This window comes from Pimephales promelas, chromosome 18, assembly GCF_988280905.1.
Source record: "Pimephales promelas chromosome 18, fPimPro1.hap1.1, whole genome shotgun sequence".
NCBI classification, from domain to species: domain Eukaryota; kingdom Metazoa; phylum Chordata; class Actinopteri; order Cypriniformes; family Leuciscidae; genus Pimephales; species Pimephales promelas.
The window spans coordinates 26,539,604-26,559,737 of record NC_142786.1 but is presented as its reverse complement, the minus strand read 5'-3'; the positions used below and the strand labels follow the sequence as shown (position 1 = coordinate 26,559,737).

The window sequence follows — 20,134 nt, the reverse complement described above, 5'->3', positions numbered from 1 at the left end:
AATTATCAAAGTGTAAATTACCAAGGTGTTAAAATATCCGTGGAAGCTTAACTAGATTTAAAACAGACTGTCGCTACATGCTCTGCATATGCTTTAAGCTGGATCATTTGTGATGAAGGTCCATGACCTCTGATGTCCGGTGAAGCTTTAGCAATCTGTTGTGCATTGATTGTCATATTGATTTACCAGCATTTTGTTAAACAAAACGGTTTCTTCCAACAAACACACATTGTTGCTTTGATTTGTACACGATGAACATGCATCTGAAAGGCTTTAAGTGATATTTTCACACTCTCCCCAACAGTCACAATGAGCTGAATATATCAGTTGGCAGCTTATTTTTACAGCAGCAAGATGAACAGATTTCAGTTCAGACTAATATGTAATTTAACAAGATCTAAGAAGTAATCATGCATGCATGCATTAGTGTATTTATGTAAATGAGCCTTGGTGAACACTTGGTGTATATGCAAGGGCGAATGACAGACGTATCGCTGGCGTTTTTGTACATTAAAAATTGTGTAACCCTTGTAAAGCCAGGTTATTTAGAAAAACTAATTTTATAATGTAAGGCTTGAAGGTCTGACATCCCTGATATATTCTGACACTTTCAACCATCTGTTTTTAGCTATTTTAGTAAGGATGTGTCGAATACGTTGGTTTTTATCCAGAGGTCATGGTGTTTGCTAAATGTAGCCCTCGCTTAAAATTTATGGTATCAAGAGAACTAAAGTGATTTGGCAGATTTTGGCTGATTTATGAACCTTTTAACAGTGATGACAGCTTTAGATGGCCTCACAGGGTATTTTATGTCATTGTACTTGTGGCGTGCATCAGTTTCAAACATTTGGCCATCATCACATGGATAGCCAAACTTGTGTGCATACACACACACATACACTGACATGATGATGACACTTGCAAACAGTAAACAAAGCAAACAGTAGTAGCAGTGTGCGTATGCATGCAAGGATTTAACAGGGCAGATGTAAGTAATCAGTCCCAGAGCAGAGGCTCTTTATCCCTTTATCCCCTCTCAACGCATCCCCAGGCAGGCAGAACCCATCCGCTCGCCTCCGCCTGGGTGCTGCTGCCCGTGCCTACAGCGCTTAGCCTTTCACAGATACACTTGAAAGATCTGGAGTGAAATTAAAAAGAGAAGCCCACGTAACATTTGAACTGCGATGGACCCCCTCAGTATCTTCAGTGGACTGGAGATCATTAGTTGTACTAAAGGTCACGGTTTGGTCTTGCATCATCCAGACAGCAGGAGGGATGCCCATCGTTTTTGTAGGGGTCTGCTTTCATCTGTGGTAAATGATATTGTTTGGCTTGAGTAGTTTTCATCCACTAAAATAGTGAGAAAGCCACAAATAGAGATAGAAAAAAGCATTGATTTACTTTTATTGTGCGATTATCCTGAAAATGGCTCAACTGTTGTCTGTTGTAGTGGTTATTTACCTGCATAGTCAGTTTTTTCTTCTTTGTGGTAAATAATTGATATAAATGTGTATTCAACACGAATTTGCTTCACAATAAACCGCCATGTTTTTTATTGCTCAAATGGAGGTATGAGAGGCTCTGACGTGAACAATTGCCCCTCAAAGTGTTTAATCAAAAGGGATAAAAGATCCCAGACCTTCTGACTTTTTTTGACTATCCACTTGTTAAAGGGTCATTCTGGATGATTCTGTCATCATTTACTCATCTTCATGAACACAAATAAAGATATTTGAATGAAATCTGAGAGCTTTCTGTCTCTCAGTTCTGTGACAGTTACACTACCACTTTAACGCTTCAAAAAGAGATCCTAAAACTAATCTATATGAATTGAGTAGTTTAGTCAACATTTTCTGAAGAGACTCAATCGCTTTATATGATGAACATATTTCATTTAGGCTTTAATTCACATATAAACCTTCATTAATCAGTTCTGGTAAATGGAAACTTGAGCTTGGTTAGCATGTGAGAACCAATGAGGTTCATTCTTGTGTTACGCAGCACATTTGAGCTGCAAGAACCAGTGAGGTTTGTTCTTACACATTAAACAAGTATGGTTGAACTTCTGTTTACTGTGTATTTGCTGATCAATGTTTATATGTGAATTCAAATTTCCAGTCTAAAATTCAAGTCCTAAATTCAATCTGTTCATCATATAATGTGATCAAGGTTCCAGAAAATTTGGACTAAACTGCTCATTTCATATGGATTAGGTGACGGCTTTCATGTGGACTTGACTCTATTGAAGTCAATATACTCTTGACCTCTTTGAGCCCAGCTCATACTACCACCCTGGTGTCATGCGTTCAGATATTACTGCAGCTTACGCCTCACGGAGGAGCAAATGCATCTTGTCAGATTTGCACACAGAGTGCAAGGACCCTTGCAGAGCTCTGAGCCCTTGCCATACATTTCTGTCATTCTCAAAATACCAAGAGCCTCAAGCTTATGTAAAGCATCTCGTCGTGTTGTCGCAACGAGTCACACTTTTTCTACAAGTCATTGCCATAATAGCTTATATTAAGTTAAACGGTAATGTGTTTTAAAATGACAGTGTTTGAACATTTATACTTCTACTCTTTAATTGATTGAAATTTGTTTGAATTAAAAAGTAGTACAACTGATATTTAAAGCTGCTGTGATATATTACCTAATAATACTGTAATCACAACTACAAAATTATTGTGATGTAATGAGATTTCTATCTATCTATCTATCTATCTATCTATCTATCTATCTATCTATCTATCTATCTATCTATCTATCTATCTATCTATCTATCTATCTATCTATCTATCTATCTATCTATCTATCTATCTATCTATCTATCTATACAGTATATATATATATATATATATATATATATATGAAGAGTTCAGATGCAAAAGCCTCTAAATGCCATTTGAAATTTTCTTCTTTAATGATGATTTTTATCAAACTTGTATATTTAAGTTCAGTAATTTCACTTAAATGGCAATGATAATTACCAATTAATTGTTATTTAAGTGAAATTACTGAACTTAAATATACAAGTTTGATAAAAATCATCAATAAAGAAGAAAATTTCAAATGGCATTTAGAGGCTTTTGCATCTGAACTCTTCATATATATATATATATATATATATATATATATATATATATATATTGTATATACTGTATACTGTACAGTATATACAGTTTGTGTGTGTGTTTGTTTACTGTATGTGTGGGAACACTTATTGTACAGTGTCTGACCTTGTTACATATATTACATGCTGTAAGTGATAAGAGTAAATTACGTTTTATTACATGCAACTAACCCTAAAAACCATAATCCTATCCCTGACCATATAGTAATTTATATACCATACCTAACCATGTAGTTATTAATATTACTTTAATGCTTAAATATATAATTACATTGAAACAAGGACACTACACTGCATTCAATTATAATTATTTTTATTTTACACCTAAATGACTTCCATTGGATCCTGATTTTTTTTCTGACTTTTATGAAGTACAGTGTAGCAAATGAGCACTAACTGGTTTAAAGTGAGCATATTCCTATAGAGGCCTTTATTTATCAGACAGTGAGGCAGAATAACCAGCCTAAATTTAGTATTTTGTCAAACTCATGCTACTGTATAATTCTATGGCTTTAATTTGCTGCAGCCAAGTGTTTTTGTTTTGTTTTGCGTGCTGATAAACAGAGGGCCTGCGCTTCATACTTTAGAGGTCAGGAGGTCATGTGTCTATGATGAGTCGTGGGTTGACCTGCTGTATAATTTAATGCATTTTGGCCGATGTATTACTTCATTTATAAAGCATCTTTTTTTGTTGTTTAACTAATCGTTGATGTTTATTGTTGAATTGTGAATTTGGCCTCTAATTGCTGACCTTTTAGTGAGTCACACTCATAGCCAGCAGTTATTCTAGTCGTTATTCTTTTCCACTGCTCCCTGGCCAAGTCTTTCACATTTCAAGGACTCATGTCACCATGCTGTATGATGCTGTAAAGGTTTTTAAGCATAATAACATGGTATTTGTTGTCAAAGTAAGCAGGCCAGACAGCCAGGTTTGTTTCAAGCCCTTTGACCGCACTTTTATTCAAAATGTAGAAAGGCACATTATTATTAAGATGCATTAAGATGCTTGTGTGAGTGAACTTGACCTTCATCCTTCACATCCCAGTCAAGCAGCCTTCTCAACAGTGATCCAGTCAATTTCCGATGGATAAAAGTCCCAACCCACATTTTCTTATGAGGAATATCCTGTTTCGCTCAGAAGTGTTGTATTATGAAAGTAAATGAATGCCATTAAATGTTGACTTTATGCTAACTTTATTTAATGGGAATAAATAATGCAAGTGTCTGCTTTTAACCATATTCTTCAAAAACTGTTAAACCGTGAAGTGGGTTTCAAAGCATGTTTTACGGTTTCTCTAACTCTAGCATGTTATTGGGTGTTATGGATTATTTTAGAGCTGATTTAGAGATATAATTATTGATGGTGTTTGTGTTAAATGACATATTTTAGCAATGGAGATTACCTCGAGTTCTGTGGTGTTTGACTAGATGCTTTATCTTTGGTTAGAAAAGTGCAAAATTCATTAGTTCCTTAATATTATAGTATTGTACACATTCCATTGCTGTTTTTAGAGTTGGCATCCATTTCTTTGATTGTCTGGCTGGCTAAATTTGCAAGCGTTTTAAAAGCGACTTGTACCATACATGCAAAACAATGTTTGCCAGGGATTGTTTCTGCTGCTGAAGGCAGTGAGGAAAGGGACTGATTGGATGCCAGAAGAGGGGAACTGGGGGGTGGGGACGCTTCCAAGCTGATTTCTCTCACTGCCTTCCAAAACGCTGTGGGAAAAATGGACACAGCTAGAGTCTGGCTTCTGGTCAAAACTGAACTGATGAACGTCAGACCTCGAAACCTCCCACGCAGTTATTTTGAGTGTGGTTTGTCCAAGAGCACGTCTGAACGCATGAGATTCATCTTATGCTATGTCTATGTTAATCCGGATTTCAAAACGCTCTCCATCCACACTAGCATTTTCAAAAGTTTCTCATTCACATTGAAATGTCTCAGTGTGGACAAAAAAGGCCAAAACGGAGAGAAAAAGATGCATTTTCATATGAAAATGCATTAGTGGGGACAAGGCCTTAGAAAAACTGATTTGCATTTCTACATTTTATTATTTGTAGACTTGAGATTTCTAGATGGATATAAGCACTGATCTGTGTGCTTTTTCATAATGATATTTCATGCAACTAAATGGACAGGATGAAAAACACATCTTTATAAACTGACACTGAATATATGTTTCTAACTGTAAAAAGAAAAACTGAAAGAGAGGATTTAGTTTTTGTCTTTATAGATTGGCCAAATGCCATGTGAATGCTTTCTTTCTCCAGGGGCGAGCACTGAGTAATAAGCGTAAAGTTTGCCCTTGTCAGTCCTCTAATTACATTAAATCCTGTGTAATTCCTGGACAGCAAAGAAGGAGCCACTGATGCACAGACAAAATGTGTGTGTGTCTGTGTATGTCCATAAATGGTGTAAACAGACCCATGGGATGTGTGTCTCTAGGGATGGACGGATGGTCTGGTCACAGCTGTGCAGTGTGGTGGTCCACAGGCAGTACCACTGCAAATCCACTGCTCACACTTCTTCAAAGTCATTCACACTGTGAACACTGTGAACTGTGCACATTTAGTTTTAGAGGGATGTAGAATATAGTCACGCAGAATAAGGCATTAATATGTGCTTTGTAAATACTAAACAGCCAATATCCTACTCCTAGTAAATATGTTCATATATTAGAATTGGACCCTACTAAAGTGTTACTTATATTATATTATATTATATTATATTATATTATATTATATTATATTATATTATATTATATTATATTATATTATATTATATTATATTATATTATATTATAACTTATGTGTATGTACTAAAACAGCATAGACTGAAAGATCGATTCTTGGGATTTCAGAATCGATATTGGTTCTTTAAAGGGTTAGTTCACCCAAAAATGAAAATTCTGTCAGTATTTACTCACCCTCATGTTGTTTCAACCCCGTAAGACCTTCGTTCATCTTCGGAACACAAATTAAGATATTTAAGATATTAAGATCGCTCCTGCATACAGTCCATAGGCTTCTTGAGGGACTGGCTCTTGCTGTCCCCGAAAAGTCATTAAAGACATCGTTAAAATAGTCCAAGTGACTACAGGGGCTCAATCTTAAGTTTATCAAACGACGAGAACACTTTTGTGCGCAAAAAAATAACAAAAATAACGACTTTATTTCAACTATTCACTTCCTTCTCCATGAGTCTGTAAGTCAGTTAACGTAGTGTGATTGCGTAGAGCTACGTCACACGTAGGCTCACTATTGGCCGACGCTGGTCATGTGTGTGTGATGCGTGTGACGTACAATAACAGAAGCTTACGCTATTAAACTAGTAACCTGACTCGCGCAGAGGGAGAAATAAACGAATAGTTGAAATAAAGTCGTTATTTTTGTTGTTTTTTTGCGCACAAAAGTGTTCTCGTCGTTTGATAAACTTAAGATTGAGCCCCTGTAGTCACTTGGACTATTTTAACGATGTCTTTAATGACTTTTCGAGGACAGCAAGAGCCAGTCCCTCTGTAACGGCACCCGAGACATGTTTGAATCCATATGCAGCTTTATTGAAGGTAAGTCAGACAGGCAAGGGTCAGAGATCGGCAAGGCAGGGTTATCACAGAACAGGCTCAGAGAATGGTCGAATAACAGGCAGAGAATCAGGACAGGCAGCAAACAACAATAATCCAAAACAATCCGGGTCGGGGCAGGTAGCAGGCTAACGAGAGTGGCAGAACAGATCAAGGTCGGTACACAGGAAAGGCAGGCAAGGGAAAAACGCTCAGTCATTACAGCCGTGGCAATGCAATACTTCGCACTGGGTGAATGTATGAGTGTGGCTTATATAGGAAGTCTGATGAGATTCAGGTGTGTGTGTAATCAGTCCCAGTAGTGGTGCATTATGGAGAATGGAGTCCTGCTAAGATTAATACTCCGGTGATGGCTCCCTCTGCTGGTTGAGAGGAGGCGGAGCGGGAGCCTGCTCCGTAACAGAGCCCCCCTCCTGCGAGCAGCTCCTGAGGCGAGAAGGTTGACGACGCCGGGGTCTTCCACGAGGTCGAGGGGCCGGTTTCTCCGGGTAGTTGCGGTGGAATTCCTCTGTGAGTGATGGGTCCAGAATATCACTGGCGTTGATCCAAGATTGTTCCTCCGGACCGTACCCCTCCCAATCCACCAGATACTGGAGAACATTACCCCGGCGCCTGGAGTCCAGCAGTTCGTGCACACGGTATGCCTCCTCGCCGTTGATCAGGAGCGGTGCAGGATCTGGGGCTGTGACTCCCGCTTCCGACACTCCCCTCGGGCCCACAGCAGGTTTCAGGAGGGATACATGGAAGGTAGGAGAGATGCGGTAATCAGCAGGCAAATCCAAGCGAAAAGACACAGGAGTAACTTGTTTTACTATCTGAAATGGACCAACATACCTGGGACTGAGTTTACGGCAGGGAAGTCGGAGTCTCAGATCTCTAGTGGAGAGCCACACCCATTGACCAGCGCTGTAGTGAGGGCTAGGGCGTCGATGACGATTGGCCTGTAGTTCTTGTCTTCGGACAGCATGCAGAAGATGAGTATGGGCCTGATTCCAGATCATTTCACTCTTTCGTAGCCATTCTGTTACAGAAGGTAGTTCCGTCGGTTCTCCGGACCAGGGAAACAGTGGAGGTTGGAAGCCGAGTATACATTTGAAAGGAGTTAGTCCTGTAGCTGGTTTGACCAATGAATTCTGCGCATATTCTGCCCAAAACAAGTATCTGCTCCACTCTGTTTGTTCCTTTTGACAGTAAGCCCTTAAAAAGCGTGTGATTTCTTGATTTAATCGTTCCGTCTGACCGTTGGATTGAGGATGGTATCCTGAGGTTAAGCTGATGTTTACGTTTAAATTTTTAAAGAACGCACTCCAAACCCTTGAAGTGAACTGGGGACCACGATCGGAGACAATGTCTTCAGGTAGACCGTAAAAGCGAAAGACTTGATTGCAGAGAATTTCAGCAGTTTCAAAGGCGGTGGGGAGTTTGGGTAGGGGTATGAGTCGGCAAGCCTTGGAGAACCTGTCAATTATGGTAAGGATGGTGGTGTGTCCCTGAGATTTGGGTAGATCGGTGATGAAGTCGATTGCGATATGAGACCAGGGGCGTTGAGGTGTGGGGAGTGGTGTTAATAGGCCTGCAGGTAGCTGTCTGGGTGTTTTGGACATGTTACAGTTAACACAGTTCTTCACATGTTTAGTGGTATCAGATGCTAGGGTTGGCCACCAAAAGCGGTTTTGGAGGAGCTGGATAGTTGCTGTAATCCCTGGGTGTCCAGAGCTGGGAGTTGAATGAACGTGATCGATGAGTCTGATTCTGAGAGATTCCGGGACGTATAGTCGGTTGTCTGGACATGCGGATGGGATCTGGGTGTGACTGTTAACCTGTTGGATTTCTGTGATGATGTCCCATTGGACGGGAGCCACCAGTAGATTGGGTTGGATGATGTTTTCTGAAGCAGGACTCTGAATGGTACCTTCAGCTTGACGGGAAAGTGCATCAGCCTTGATATTTTTGGACCCTGGGCGATATGTGACAGTAAACTGGAAACGGGTGAAGAATAACGCCCATCTTGCTTGGCGAGGGTTGAGACGTTTAGCCGACCGTAAATACTCTAGATTCTTGTGATCCGTGAAAATGATGAAGGGCTGACTTGCTCCCTCCAGCCAATGTCGCCATTCCTCTAGTGCAAGCTTCATAGCCAGTAGTTCTCTGTTCCCCACATCATAATTTCGCTCAGCCGGTGAAAGTTTGCGGGAGAAAAAGGCGCATGGATACATTTTCTCTGGATTTCCTTGTCGTTGCGACAACACTGCTCCTACACCAGTGCTGGACGCATCCACCTCCACAATGAACTGCTTCTCGGGATCTGGATGATGGAGGATGGGTGCTGACGTAAATCGGGATTTCAGTTCTCTAAACGCCTGTTCTGCCTCGCTAGACCATTTCAATTTGGATGATGGGCGTTTGGTCATAGCCGTGAGAGGAGCAGCAATGATGCTGAAATTCCGGATAAATCTTCGGTAAAAGTTTGCAAATCCTAGAAAACGTTGTAGTTCCTTTAGAGTCTGTGGTAATGGCCATTCCAGGACCCCCTTTACCTTTCCTTCGTCCATGGCGACCCCCTCATGACTGATAATATAACCCAGGAATGATGTGCTTGTCTGATGAAATTCACATTTTTCAGCTTTGGCAAAGAGTTGATGCTGGATGAGTCGTTCGAGAACTAGTCTGACCTGCTGAACGTGTTCCTCCATGGAATTTGAATAAATCAGAATGTCGTCTATGTAGACTATCACCCACTTGTCCAGCATGTCTCGAAAAATATCATTCATGAAAGATTGAAACACAGACGGACTGTTGGATAATCCGAAAGGCATGACGAGGTACTCATAGTGCCCACTAGTGGTAGAAAATGCCGTTTTCCACTCATCCCCCTCTCGGATACGGATTAAATTATAAGCATTGCGTAGATCCAGTTTGGTGAAGAATTTGGCCTGCCGAAGTTGTTCGAGAGCTGCTGGCACTAGAGGAAGAGGATAACGGAATTTTACAGTGATATCATTAAGAGCCCGGTAATCGATGCAGGGTCGTAAACCTCCGTCTTTTTTCTTAACAAAGAAGAATCCGGCTGCAGCGGGAGAGGTAGAAGGACGAATGAAGCCCTTAGCGAGTTCCTCCTGGATATAGGTTCTCATGGCTTCAGATTCGGGTTGTGATAACGGGAATACTCGGCCTCGGGGTGGAGTGGAACCTGGGATGAGATCGATAGCACAGTCAGTGGAGCGGTGTTCGGGAAGTTGGGAAGCCCTCTTCTTGCTGAATGCCTCCCTGAGATCAGCATAAACGACGGGTATCTCTGTTTCCTCAATATTTATTGTTTCTGGATCTGTCTTGGACACTGGGCTTGAATTTTCTCGGGGTAAATCAATTTCACAAACACTTCGAGACTCGTTATTTGCTGCGTGAGAAGGGGCGCGGATTACCGGGGTTAGACAGCGATCGTGACATGAAGGATTCCATTGTATGATTTGCCCCTCTGACCAGGAAATTTGCGGATTATGAGCTTGTAACCAGGGGAAACCCAATACTATGGGGTGATGAGGTGATTGTATGACATAAAAGCTGATCAGTTCAGTGTGCAGGGAGCTGACGCGTAGTTCAACTTCTTCGGTCTTATTTTGAATTCTTCCTTCCCCTAGGGGTCTGCCATCTAGCGCCTCCACTGCCAAGGAGGAAAGACAGGGAATTAGTTCGAGCTTGCAATGATCAGCGAAAGTATGAGATATGAAATTCCCCGCGGCACCAGAATCTATAAGAGCCATGGCATTGATCTGTTCTCCTCTAATAGTGATAATAATGGGTAATTTGAAGTTAGAGGGTTTCAATAGGCTTTCTGAGCATGAACTCACCGGGCGAGGAGCGGTTGTCGGGCGAACTGGACAGGCGAACTTCAGATGTCCTGACTGGCCACAATACATGCAGAGTCTTTGTTGTCTGCGACGTTCTCTCTCCTCTGGCGTGAGATGAGAGAATCCTACTTGCATGGGTTCAGGTTCGGCGAAATTCTCAGACTGGGAACGTTGGTTAAACCGGACTGGTCGACGGGAGCGGATCAAAGCATCGACTTGGATGGCCAGGTTGATAAACTCAGATAAGGATTTACCTTCATCACGGCAGGCGAGTTCTGACTGTAGCTCAATAGAAAGTCCTTTGCGGAATAGAGTTTTTAATGTGCTCTCTACCCAGTTGGTTTGTGCTGCGAGGGTGCGGAAGGCGAGAGCATAATCCGCTGCGGATCTATTTCCTTGAGAGAGAGTCAATAACTGTTCACCGGCATCCCCCTGTTCAGATGTATGTTCGAAGACTTGACGGAATTGTTGAACGAACTCATTGAACGAAGTGAACGAAGAACTGGTATTATTCCACACCGCTGTCGCCCATTCCAGTGCTCGTCCGGTGAGCAGGGAGCAAACAAATGCGATTCGACTGGAATCCGTACTGTACAGGGATGGTTGTTGTTCTACGAAGAGGGTGCATTGGAGAAGAAAACCTTTACATTTGGTCGGATTACCGTCGAATTTGTCCGGAAACGCCAGTCTCGGGGCTAGGGAAGTAGTGGGGTTCACTGGTGGATTCTCTACCGGAGGATTAACAGGTGTAGTAGGCGGATTAGCGATGGCGGATCGTAGCTCTTGCAAACCTTGGACCAGCTTCTCCGTGAGAGTCGTCAGGTGGCTGAGTTGCTGATGATGAAGATCAAGGCGTGAGGCTTGGGACGTGAGCTCGGATGAGATCTGTAAGACCGCTGCTGGATTCGTGGTCGGCGAAGTATTCTGTAACGGCACCCGAGACATGTTTGAATCCATATGCAGCTTTATTGAAGGTAAGTCAGACAGGCAAGGGTCAGAGATCGGCAAGGCAGGGTTATCACAGAACAGGCTCAGAGAATGGTCGAATAACAGGCAGAGAATCAGGACAGGCAGCAAACAACAATAATCCAAAACAATCCGGGTCGGGGCAGGTAGCAGGCTAACGAGAGTGGCAGAACAGATCAAGGTCGGTACACAGGAAAGGCAGGCAAGGGAAAACCGCTCAGTCATTACAGCCGTGGCAATGCAATACTTCGCACTGGGTGAATGTATGAGTGTGGCTTATATAGGAAGTCTGATGAGATTCAGGTGTGTGTGTAATCAGTCCCAGTAGTGGTGCATTATGGAGAATGGAGTCCTGCTAAGATTAATACTCCGGTGATGGCTCCCTCTGCTGGTTGAGAGGAGGCGGAGCGGGAGCCTGCTCCGTAACACCCTCAAGAAGCCTATGGACTGTATGGAGGAGCGATCTTAATATCTTAAATATCTTAATTTGTGTTCCGAAGATGAACGAAGGTCTTACGGGGTTGGAACAACATGAGGGTGAGTAAATACTGACAGAATTTTCATTTTTGGGTGAACTAACCCTTTAAAATGAGAATCGCTAAAAATAAAAAAATAAATCTATATTTGTAACCCAGCCCTACCAAAACCTTCTTATTGTTACCTGGTTAGTCGACTAGTTGTTCAGGTGACTAGTTGATTTGGAGTCCACTGACTTAATTATTAAAAATTGATTGTAATCGATTGTAACATAGTTTGGATCTGTCATTCACTTACAGTGTCCAAAGAAATCAAGTTCAGCACTGCGGCTCACTGGCTTGCATAGATTAACCTGAAGATTTTACGCTGTGATGAATTTGAATACAAATGAACAGGTTCATGAACAAAATCTCTTTACTTGACACACTGAGACATCTTTCATTATCACATCCATTCAGATTCTATTATTGCAAAGAAATGGAAAGCCTGAGCGTTAGTTGCCCTCATCTTTTTCTCCAGCCATAGCATGTCTTTAGTGGATTCATCTTTAAATGGACAATCTCATAGGCCATTGAGCACAGAGCAGTATGTGGTGCCTGATGGATGGGGGTGGCTTGTAGAGAAAAAGAAGGCCAGTTTCTATCTAATGAAGTATTACTGGAAAGCTGCTGTCAACAGGCCTCAGCAGTAATGGTGCAGTTTGCTCATTTATTAAACCCAAAAACTCTCTTGCACAAAATTACTCGGGGGGGCTTTACACATCAACCCTCCATACACAGGTATGGCTGCAGTGGATAGCTGAGCTGATTAAGTAAGTTGTACTGTTCAGTGCAGGGCAAATTCAAAATTTTAGAAAATTTTGATTTTGATAAAATTTTAGATTTAATCACGTGTGTGTTGTTCACAAACACTAAAAGCAACTTGAATCAAAATTTTGGTCCTCTACAGTTTAGATCCTCAGTGTTTTCTGTAGATTGTGATCTGCAGTGTGATCAGTAAAGTCCGATTCACAAACAATTGACTCTTTTGAGCTTGATATTTTTTGTCAGTCAAAACATACTGTGTGACCTGCATAATTTGTCCAATTTACAAACAAATGACTCTTTTGAGACGAGTCTTCTCAGTAATTCAAAAGCAAACTTGACCAGTGTATTATGTTTCAAGAACAAATGAATCATTACAAAAAAAAAAAAAACACAAACTAACGAGTTGCAGAATCCTTCACTGAATGAACTCACTGATTAAACATCTGTCACACTTAATTAACTGCAAGTTATAATTCTTATCAGACACATTAAGTATGTTTAATGGATCAGAATTTTCATTTTCCATTTTTTTTTCAGTCACCCTCACTGTATAAATGAGATCGAAATCCACTGAGATTGGATTCAGGTGAATTCTGATGTTAGTCTTAACATCTTTTTTGCCTTGAGAAATGGTCTGCCATTCAGATGCCCCCTTTGCTCATATTGATTTGATGACTACAGATAAAGTAATGGCAGGATGCCTGGAGTTTCTTGGGCTTTGGCCAAGGACACAGAACACCAACAGTTTTGGCAAGTTCATCATCACAAAGCTCTCGGCATACTGCATCACACAACTGGGAGGGAGAAGTTCTGAGCGAAAGCACTGAACCATAAGCTAAACATATCGCCTGTCTCACACTCTATAATTACACAAAATGGTGGGATGAATAATTGCAGAGATGCCTTGTAGATGGGCTTCTGACAACATTTAACAAAGTCCTGAAAAGGCGGACAGGCTGGTTCAATGTAGTTCTTATGTGAGCAGGCTGTATTAAACAGATGAGTAAAGTCCTGAGGGTGTGTTTGAGGCTGAGAACCTCTTTCCCTTTATTATTACTGACACGGATCAAGTTTTTGGCCAGATTATGCCCCACATGAACAGCTTTTCTTTAGTTTAGCATGATTGATATGTGAAATGAAACAGGCTGTGGTTCTGCTGGTAGATGGAGGATGAAGGTTGCCTGTTTCTGTAATCTAATAGAAGTGATTGTTATTTCATTACTGAATGTGTCCTGGATCATTCCAGACCATCAGATACTTCACAAAGAGATTGGGTGCATACTTCATATTAATTTTCCTTCATATTCCAGATGCCTGAATGGCAATTATATGGTGTTTTGGTTTGCCATGTTTTCTACATCAGTGAGAACACTTTAGATAAGATTAACTGTAATGGCAACTTCCTGGAGCCGTCAGTGACCCATTAAAACAATTGTAGAGCATTTTTTGCTCTATTCCTGATCTAATCAAAGTTGCTGCGGTATCTAAAGCGATTATAAAACAATAATCTTCCCCTGACCAAAGAAACAAAGTATTATATTGATAGTTGGTCTCCATGAGAAAGCATATTTTGCGTTGAAGCAGAAGCAGCAGAACTTTCTTCTATGTTGTGAGACACACATTCAAGTTAAATCTATTGTCAAAAAATAAAAAAAGTGGTTCTATCCTTTGGTTGTTGATTGGATATAGGCAGATCTAAATCTGAGCTTTCAGCTGATTATAAGAAAGGGGCGGGGTTTAAGCTGACTACTGCATATGTCACCAAAGAGAAGTCTGTCATTTCACCGGAAGATCAAGTTTAAGTTAAAAAAAACTAATAAATAATGATACATTTAAAATGCATTGATGAAAAATGCACAAATACATTTAAAACCATGAATTTTGAAATAGGGTAAATTTCCATTTCATGCCACCCCTACAGCAAATGTGAACTGTGATATATTGTCGTATATCCTGTTGACACTGGAAGTTGCGGTAAATAAAGAAGATCTTAACCCTGTATTCAAAAGGCCACTAAAGTTTTGTTTACCTCACATTGATTTCAAACCAGGGCTGTGTCCAAAACTGAAAGATTCTGCCTTTGCAGAAGGAAGGCAACTTCCAAATCCACTGATCGTGTGACATGCTGTCTAGTGATATCGATTTTTGAAGGTAAAATTATCCCAACATTCTGTGCATTTGATTTTGTGACAGTTAAGCTAAAAAAAAAGCATAAGAAAGTTGAGGTTGGTGGTCAGTTTGTGTGTAAATATTTTTTAACCAACTTTGATTTCATAATTTTTGAAGTAATCAGTATATCACTGTTGTGTCAATTCATGGTTACTTTGCTTTAGTTGATCACTCCAAGCCTAGATTCACCCAGGACACTCAGAGCACTCCCAAACTGCAGGGGGCATCCATGCAACAAAAGTTGGTGGAAGTAGCTTTTGGGACTATATTTGCCTGCGCACCTACATGGAGAGAGCATGGCATTTAAATGTTTGTAGAGAGTTCAGTTGGTTCTCTCAGCCTACCCCTGAAACAGTAGAGCATGTATTGATTCATTGTTTAAAATATTATCAAGTAGTATCAAGTATTGCTCAAGTAGAAGCCAATGAAATTATATTTGAATACAGTATTATTTTACAAATAAATGCTGAGAAGATTTTTAATTTTTCGTTTTTGTTTTTAAAAATACAGGGCTTTTGAAAAGAATTTAATTTTATCGAAAAATGCATCTCCTGCTATACACTCCAGTCCAGCGGTGGTGGTAATGCAACAAATTGATGTCAACCGCCATTTAAAAAATTGAAGAAGAAGAAGAAGAAGTTGGTTCTCTCATTAATTCCTGGAAAAGCATACTATGATTACAGCTCCGGATCATTCAAAGACGCAACTGGTAGGACAATTTATGATTGACCGTGTTTGAATATATTGAGTTTTAAATGTTCAGTTTGGGCTGAGCTGTAATCAATTAAAAAAACACACAGAACTTGACAATCACTAAAAGCTCTCTCTGTTATGGTGCTTAAGAATTCTTTGCCTGATAGGGCAACTTGGCAACAAGTCAGCTGCCCAAGCATTCAGACACAGCCTTAATTTACCTCGATGGGAAGAATTGTTCATTGGAGGCAGTTGGTATCTATAATTTAGGATGGAGGCGTCATTCGTTTACACTTTATCTGAATAGTCCACTTTAGACATTCTACTAACTATAAGTCACTTTGCAACTACATGTCAACTAACTATTTTTTTTTTTTTTTACCTCTCATTAGAGGATTAGTTGACTGTTAGGTTTGGGTTATTAGAATAAGTTGACTAACTTGCAAAGTGCGTCAAAGTGGGTGGAGTTGTATGTCTGTTGGGGGAGCATCAAAAATCCATCAAAAACCATGCAAAATCCACTTTTTTAGCCCTTAAATGCATTTTTTTTGTATATTTGGAGTGTTTATAAGTACAGAAAAGATTAAATTATTCTCATCAGGTGCATCGTTCATATCTTTATATTCTGTTTTGGTCATATTTTTCAACCTGTTCAGATTTTTCTGTTCTCTATGACGTTTTTTTGAACTATCACGTCACCGTATTTGCAGCGGAACTGACAAATAAGGACATTGACTACCGGTCCAACACTTCGAGCAATCCGCCATTATCATTTCTCGCTCCGATTTTTTTAGGCCGAGCTCAATGATGCAGAAGTTACGAGAGGGCAAGTCAAATTGTTTGGTTGTTGGATGTACATTAGTGACCTGAAGCACTTCAAGGAATCCCACTTCAACAACCTCCACCAGTATAAAGAAGGGTTTGCCGATTGACTTCGTCTGAATGAGAGGTAAATTCCTTCTATCTTTGGAGACGACGAACAGAGCATTTCGATATCGTTAATAAAAATAAAGTACTTTACTTTCTTAAAGCACATGGTGGTCATGGTTTAGCAGTACCTTTGTCTTTCTTTGTTTTTTGTTTTGAAGTAATGTTACATGTCTGCAGTATTTTTGTTCTTGAGTTTCATCAATGGTCATTTAGCTGCTGTGTTTTCTGATGCTTTTCTAAACGTATCATATTATCAATACAGATTTTTTTGTGGTAAGATTAGACCAGTCATTTATCTTGTCAGTGTGCTTGTTTTAACAAGAGAAATAGTCGACTTTCACTAATAACACAAAACAGTTAACTCGCATATTGTAATGGTCTAAAGTTGACTATCAAATTAAAGCGTTCCCAGTCATTATTGTTTAGACAAAAACTGTGTTATTTAATCTTTTAATGTAGTTTAAATCACCCCTTTTGAGGTTGGAATACCTGGAATATTAATGTGTTCACATTTTTAAACCACTAACAAGGTTACTATATGATGCAATCGTTTTCTCAGAAATTGCAACAGTTAGTTTGGCTCTATAGTTTCTCTCCCCATTTCCAAAATGTCCTCCGTGCCCTGTCAGGTACACTGAAGACAAAAGGTGAGAGAACAGCAATTGGTAAGCAAGAAAACCACTGAATTTCTAAGAAACAAGTCTCTTTCACAGCATTATTACAGATTCTGTCCTTGCCCTACAGACACAAACAGTGTTGTGAGCCCCAAACATCACAACAGTGCTTTTACGTTTAAACACGGTTATCATGCAGATAAGGCTTAACAATCACCGATGGCGACCTGTTGCCCCTGAGCCTCTTCGTGTGAAATAAATGAGCAAGCCTCAAATTTACTAGATCATTGCTTCTCAGATGTATGAATCAGAATTATACATGCTCCCCTGTGGTGGTTTGGATCTGCCGTCTACATAAATATTATTTATGTTCTCGGGCACTGGACTCTCCTGCTCTGTTGACTCTCCCTCACGCAGGGGAGCTCTATTGATTTCTGCCTGTCCTTTCTGCCTGCATTTTGAACTGTATGAATTAGCATTTCTCCTCCACTTTCTGTTTTATCTGCACACACTGCTTTGAAGTGGAAATACCCCAAGGACAAGAAGCACCAATAAATGCAACATCAATAAATGGTCACGTTTTGCGTTATTCCGTTAAGGTGCGTACAAAGAAAACAATTATGCGACGACAAAGAATGAAGGGAAAGGTGTTACGAGTGAAATGTAGAGTTCATTCAAACCAACGCCGTGTCATTTCTTCCACTGTGAAAGGACAGTTTGGCCCATTGTGACGCTGACAACCTGGAAAATGGATTCTCTTGCTCTTACCGCCGTGATTAAATAGCGCTTGATAAGATTGCTGTGAGGATGGTCATTTTTCTGCTGCCCTTTTGAGAAAGATTGTTATGGGAGTGGAGAGATCTAAACCCTTGTTTCTCTTTCTTTGATAGAGGGCAAATGTAAATGTCAGTTATGTCAAGCAGCGGAAAGGTCTAGAAGCCAGGGAGAAACTGCTAAATGAGTTCTGACAGCAGAGGAGGGCCTGGAAATTCAGCCAAGGAACGCAAATACACAAGAACATCATGTGCATCCCAAAAGTGTCTGTCAGTTCAGCTCTGTTATTAACTCTGTTCCAAAACCTAGTGAGTTGCCTATTGACATTTAAGGCCAACATACATAAGCGTTCAATAATTTGCGGTCAGTGTGTTTAAAAATATATATATATTAATCATTTTTTTTTTTCCATTAGGATGCATTAGATTGATCAAACGTGACCGTAAAAGTCATTAATAAAGTTGTATTAAATACTGTAATAGGTTGTAGGTTGAATATAGGTTGTAAAGTAAATACTGTTCTTTTGAACTTTTTTACTTATCGAAGAATGCAGAAACAAATGCATCAAAGTTTCCACAAAAAAATATTAAGCAGCACAACTGTGAAAACATTTTTAGTAATATGAACTGTTTTCTGAGCAGCAAATCAGCATATTAGAATGATTTCTTAATGATCATGTGACACTGGCAACTAAAAATTTTGCTTTGCCATCACAGAAATAAATGACATTTTAAAATGCATTAACCTAGAAAACTGTTATTTTAAAATGTGGTGGATCTATGTATCTATTCACGTAAAAATTCACAATACTAACAACATACAGTATGTTTATATCTCACTCTACGACCAATTAAACCCAAATCACATTTTTGGTCGGACATAATCACATCTTTGTATAATATTTTTTTTTTATATATATGAAGAGTTCAGATGCAAAAGCCTCTAAGTGCCATTTGAAATTTTGTTCTAGAATGATCATTTTTATCAAGCTTGTATATTTAGGTTCAGTAATTTCACTTAAATGACAATTAATAGGTAATCTTCATTGCCATTTAAGTGAAATTACTGAACTTAAATATACAAGCTTGATAAAAATGATCATTTTAGAAGAAAATTTCAAATGGCACTTAGAGGCTTTTGCATCTGAACTCTTCATATATATTTTAATTTTTTTTTTAACATCAGTAAGCTACAGGAAAAGTAATGAATGAGTCATTGTACCCAGCACTTTTGAAAATGCCCTTCTGAATGCGCCTCTGTCACAACAATTGAAATAAGCAAAGGAAATAACATATTAAACAAATAAATACATAATCTTCCCTTATTTTAATCATTAGGCTTATTATGAACGAATACTAAGCTCATAGACACCATCAACCGTTTTGATGAAAACTTATTAGACTTGTTTGAACTAATTACTCAATTAAATTGAATGGATGACTGCTCTTGGAGGTATTCGAATTCTTTATCAGGATCGAAAACCTACTGTAAATAACATTCAGATATTTATCTTATTTCATAATTGCTTGTTATAGTTAATGAGAATATGTGAAGCTCAACTTATATCAAATGGTCATCAGACATGCCAGAGCTTGTCATGAAACATTTGAATGCTGCGCCTGAGGTGCCATATGTGCTCTATTTTTCCACTAGCATGGGAGACGATGTACCTGAGAGAAAGATGTTTAACATGCAGCCTCTCTAACAGACCTTTGAGGTCAACCAAAAAAAAAAAAAAACCCTCTGCTATCACCCCCTGACAGACTTATCTGGTACGATGCGGTAATTTCTGCAGAAAAGGAACAGGGACAATGTTAGGACCTATTTAATTCATTTATACATGAGTGTAATTGAAATATTAACAGGGGCGGCAGACGGCGGAGGCTTGGCGCTGGGACCCGAGTCTGTTCGCTCAACACCCTGCTCTGAATATTTTATTTAGATGCTCCGCTCCTGGCTTCACAGCACAGGTTAATCTATTCACTATTCCGACACGCATGGGACCCTTGTACTGCCGTCATTAAAGTCCCACACAAGATGTCTAATAATGATCCTTATTAGCGCAATACAAGAAACGACTTTTCCAAAATTTACATTTTCTTTCTTGTTTTGTATCTAATTGAAAAGAGGACTAATTTCC

At 39.7% G+C, this 20,134-nt stretch overlaps 1 protein-coding gene across 3 annotated transcripts in view; it reads left to right on the top strand.

Moving 5' to 3' along the window:
- The window catches only part of gabbr2 (gamma-aminobutyric acid type B receptor subunit 2), a 201,499-nt gene that overhangs the window by 2,284 nt on the left and 179,081 nt on the right, over positions 1-20,134 (top strand). Inside the window, exon 1 of one of the 3 annotated variants that reach the window (XM_089123268.1) lies at positions 15,537-15,692. The exons of 1 other annotated variant lie outside the window; for it this stretch is intronic. In XM_089123268.1, coding sequence (XP_088979394.1) covers positions 15,657-15,692 — 36 coding nt within the window. In that variant the 5' untranslated portion in view covers positions 15,537-15,656. Of the gene's footprint in view, positions 1-15,536; positions 15,693-16,479; positions 16,626-20,134 lie in introns of those variants that run through there. One more of the 3 variants, XM_089123270.1, reaches the window with a different exon arrangement.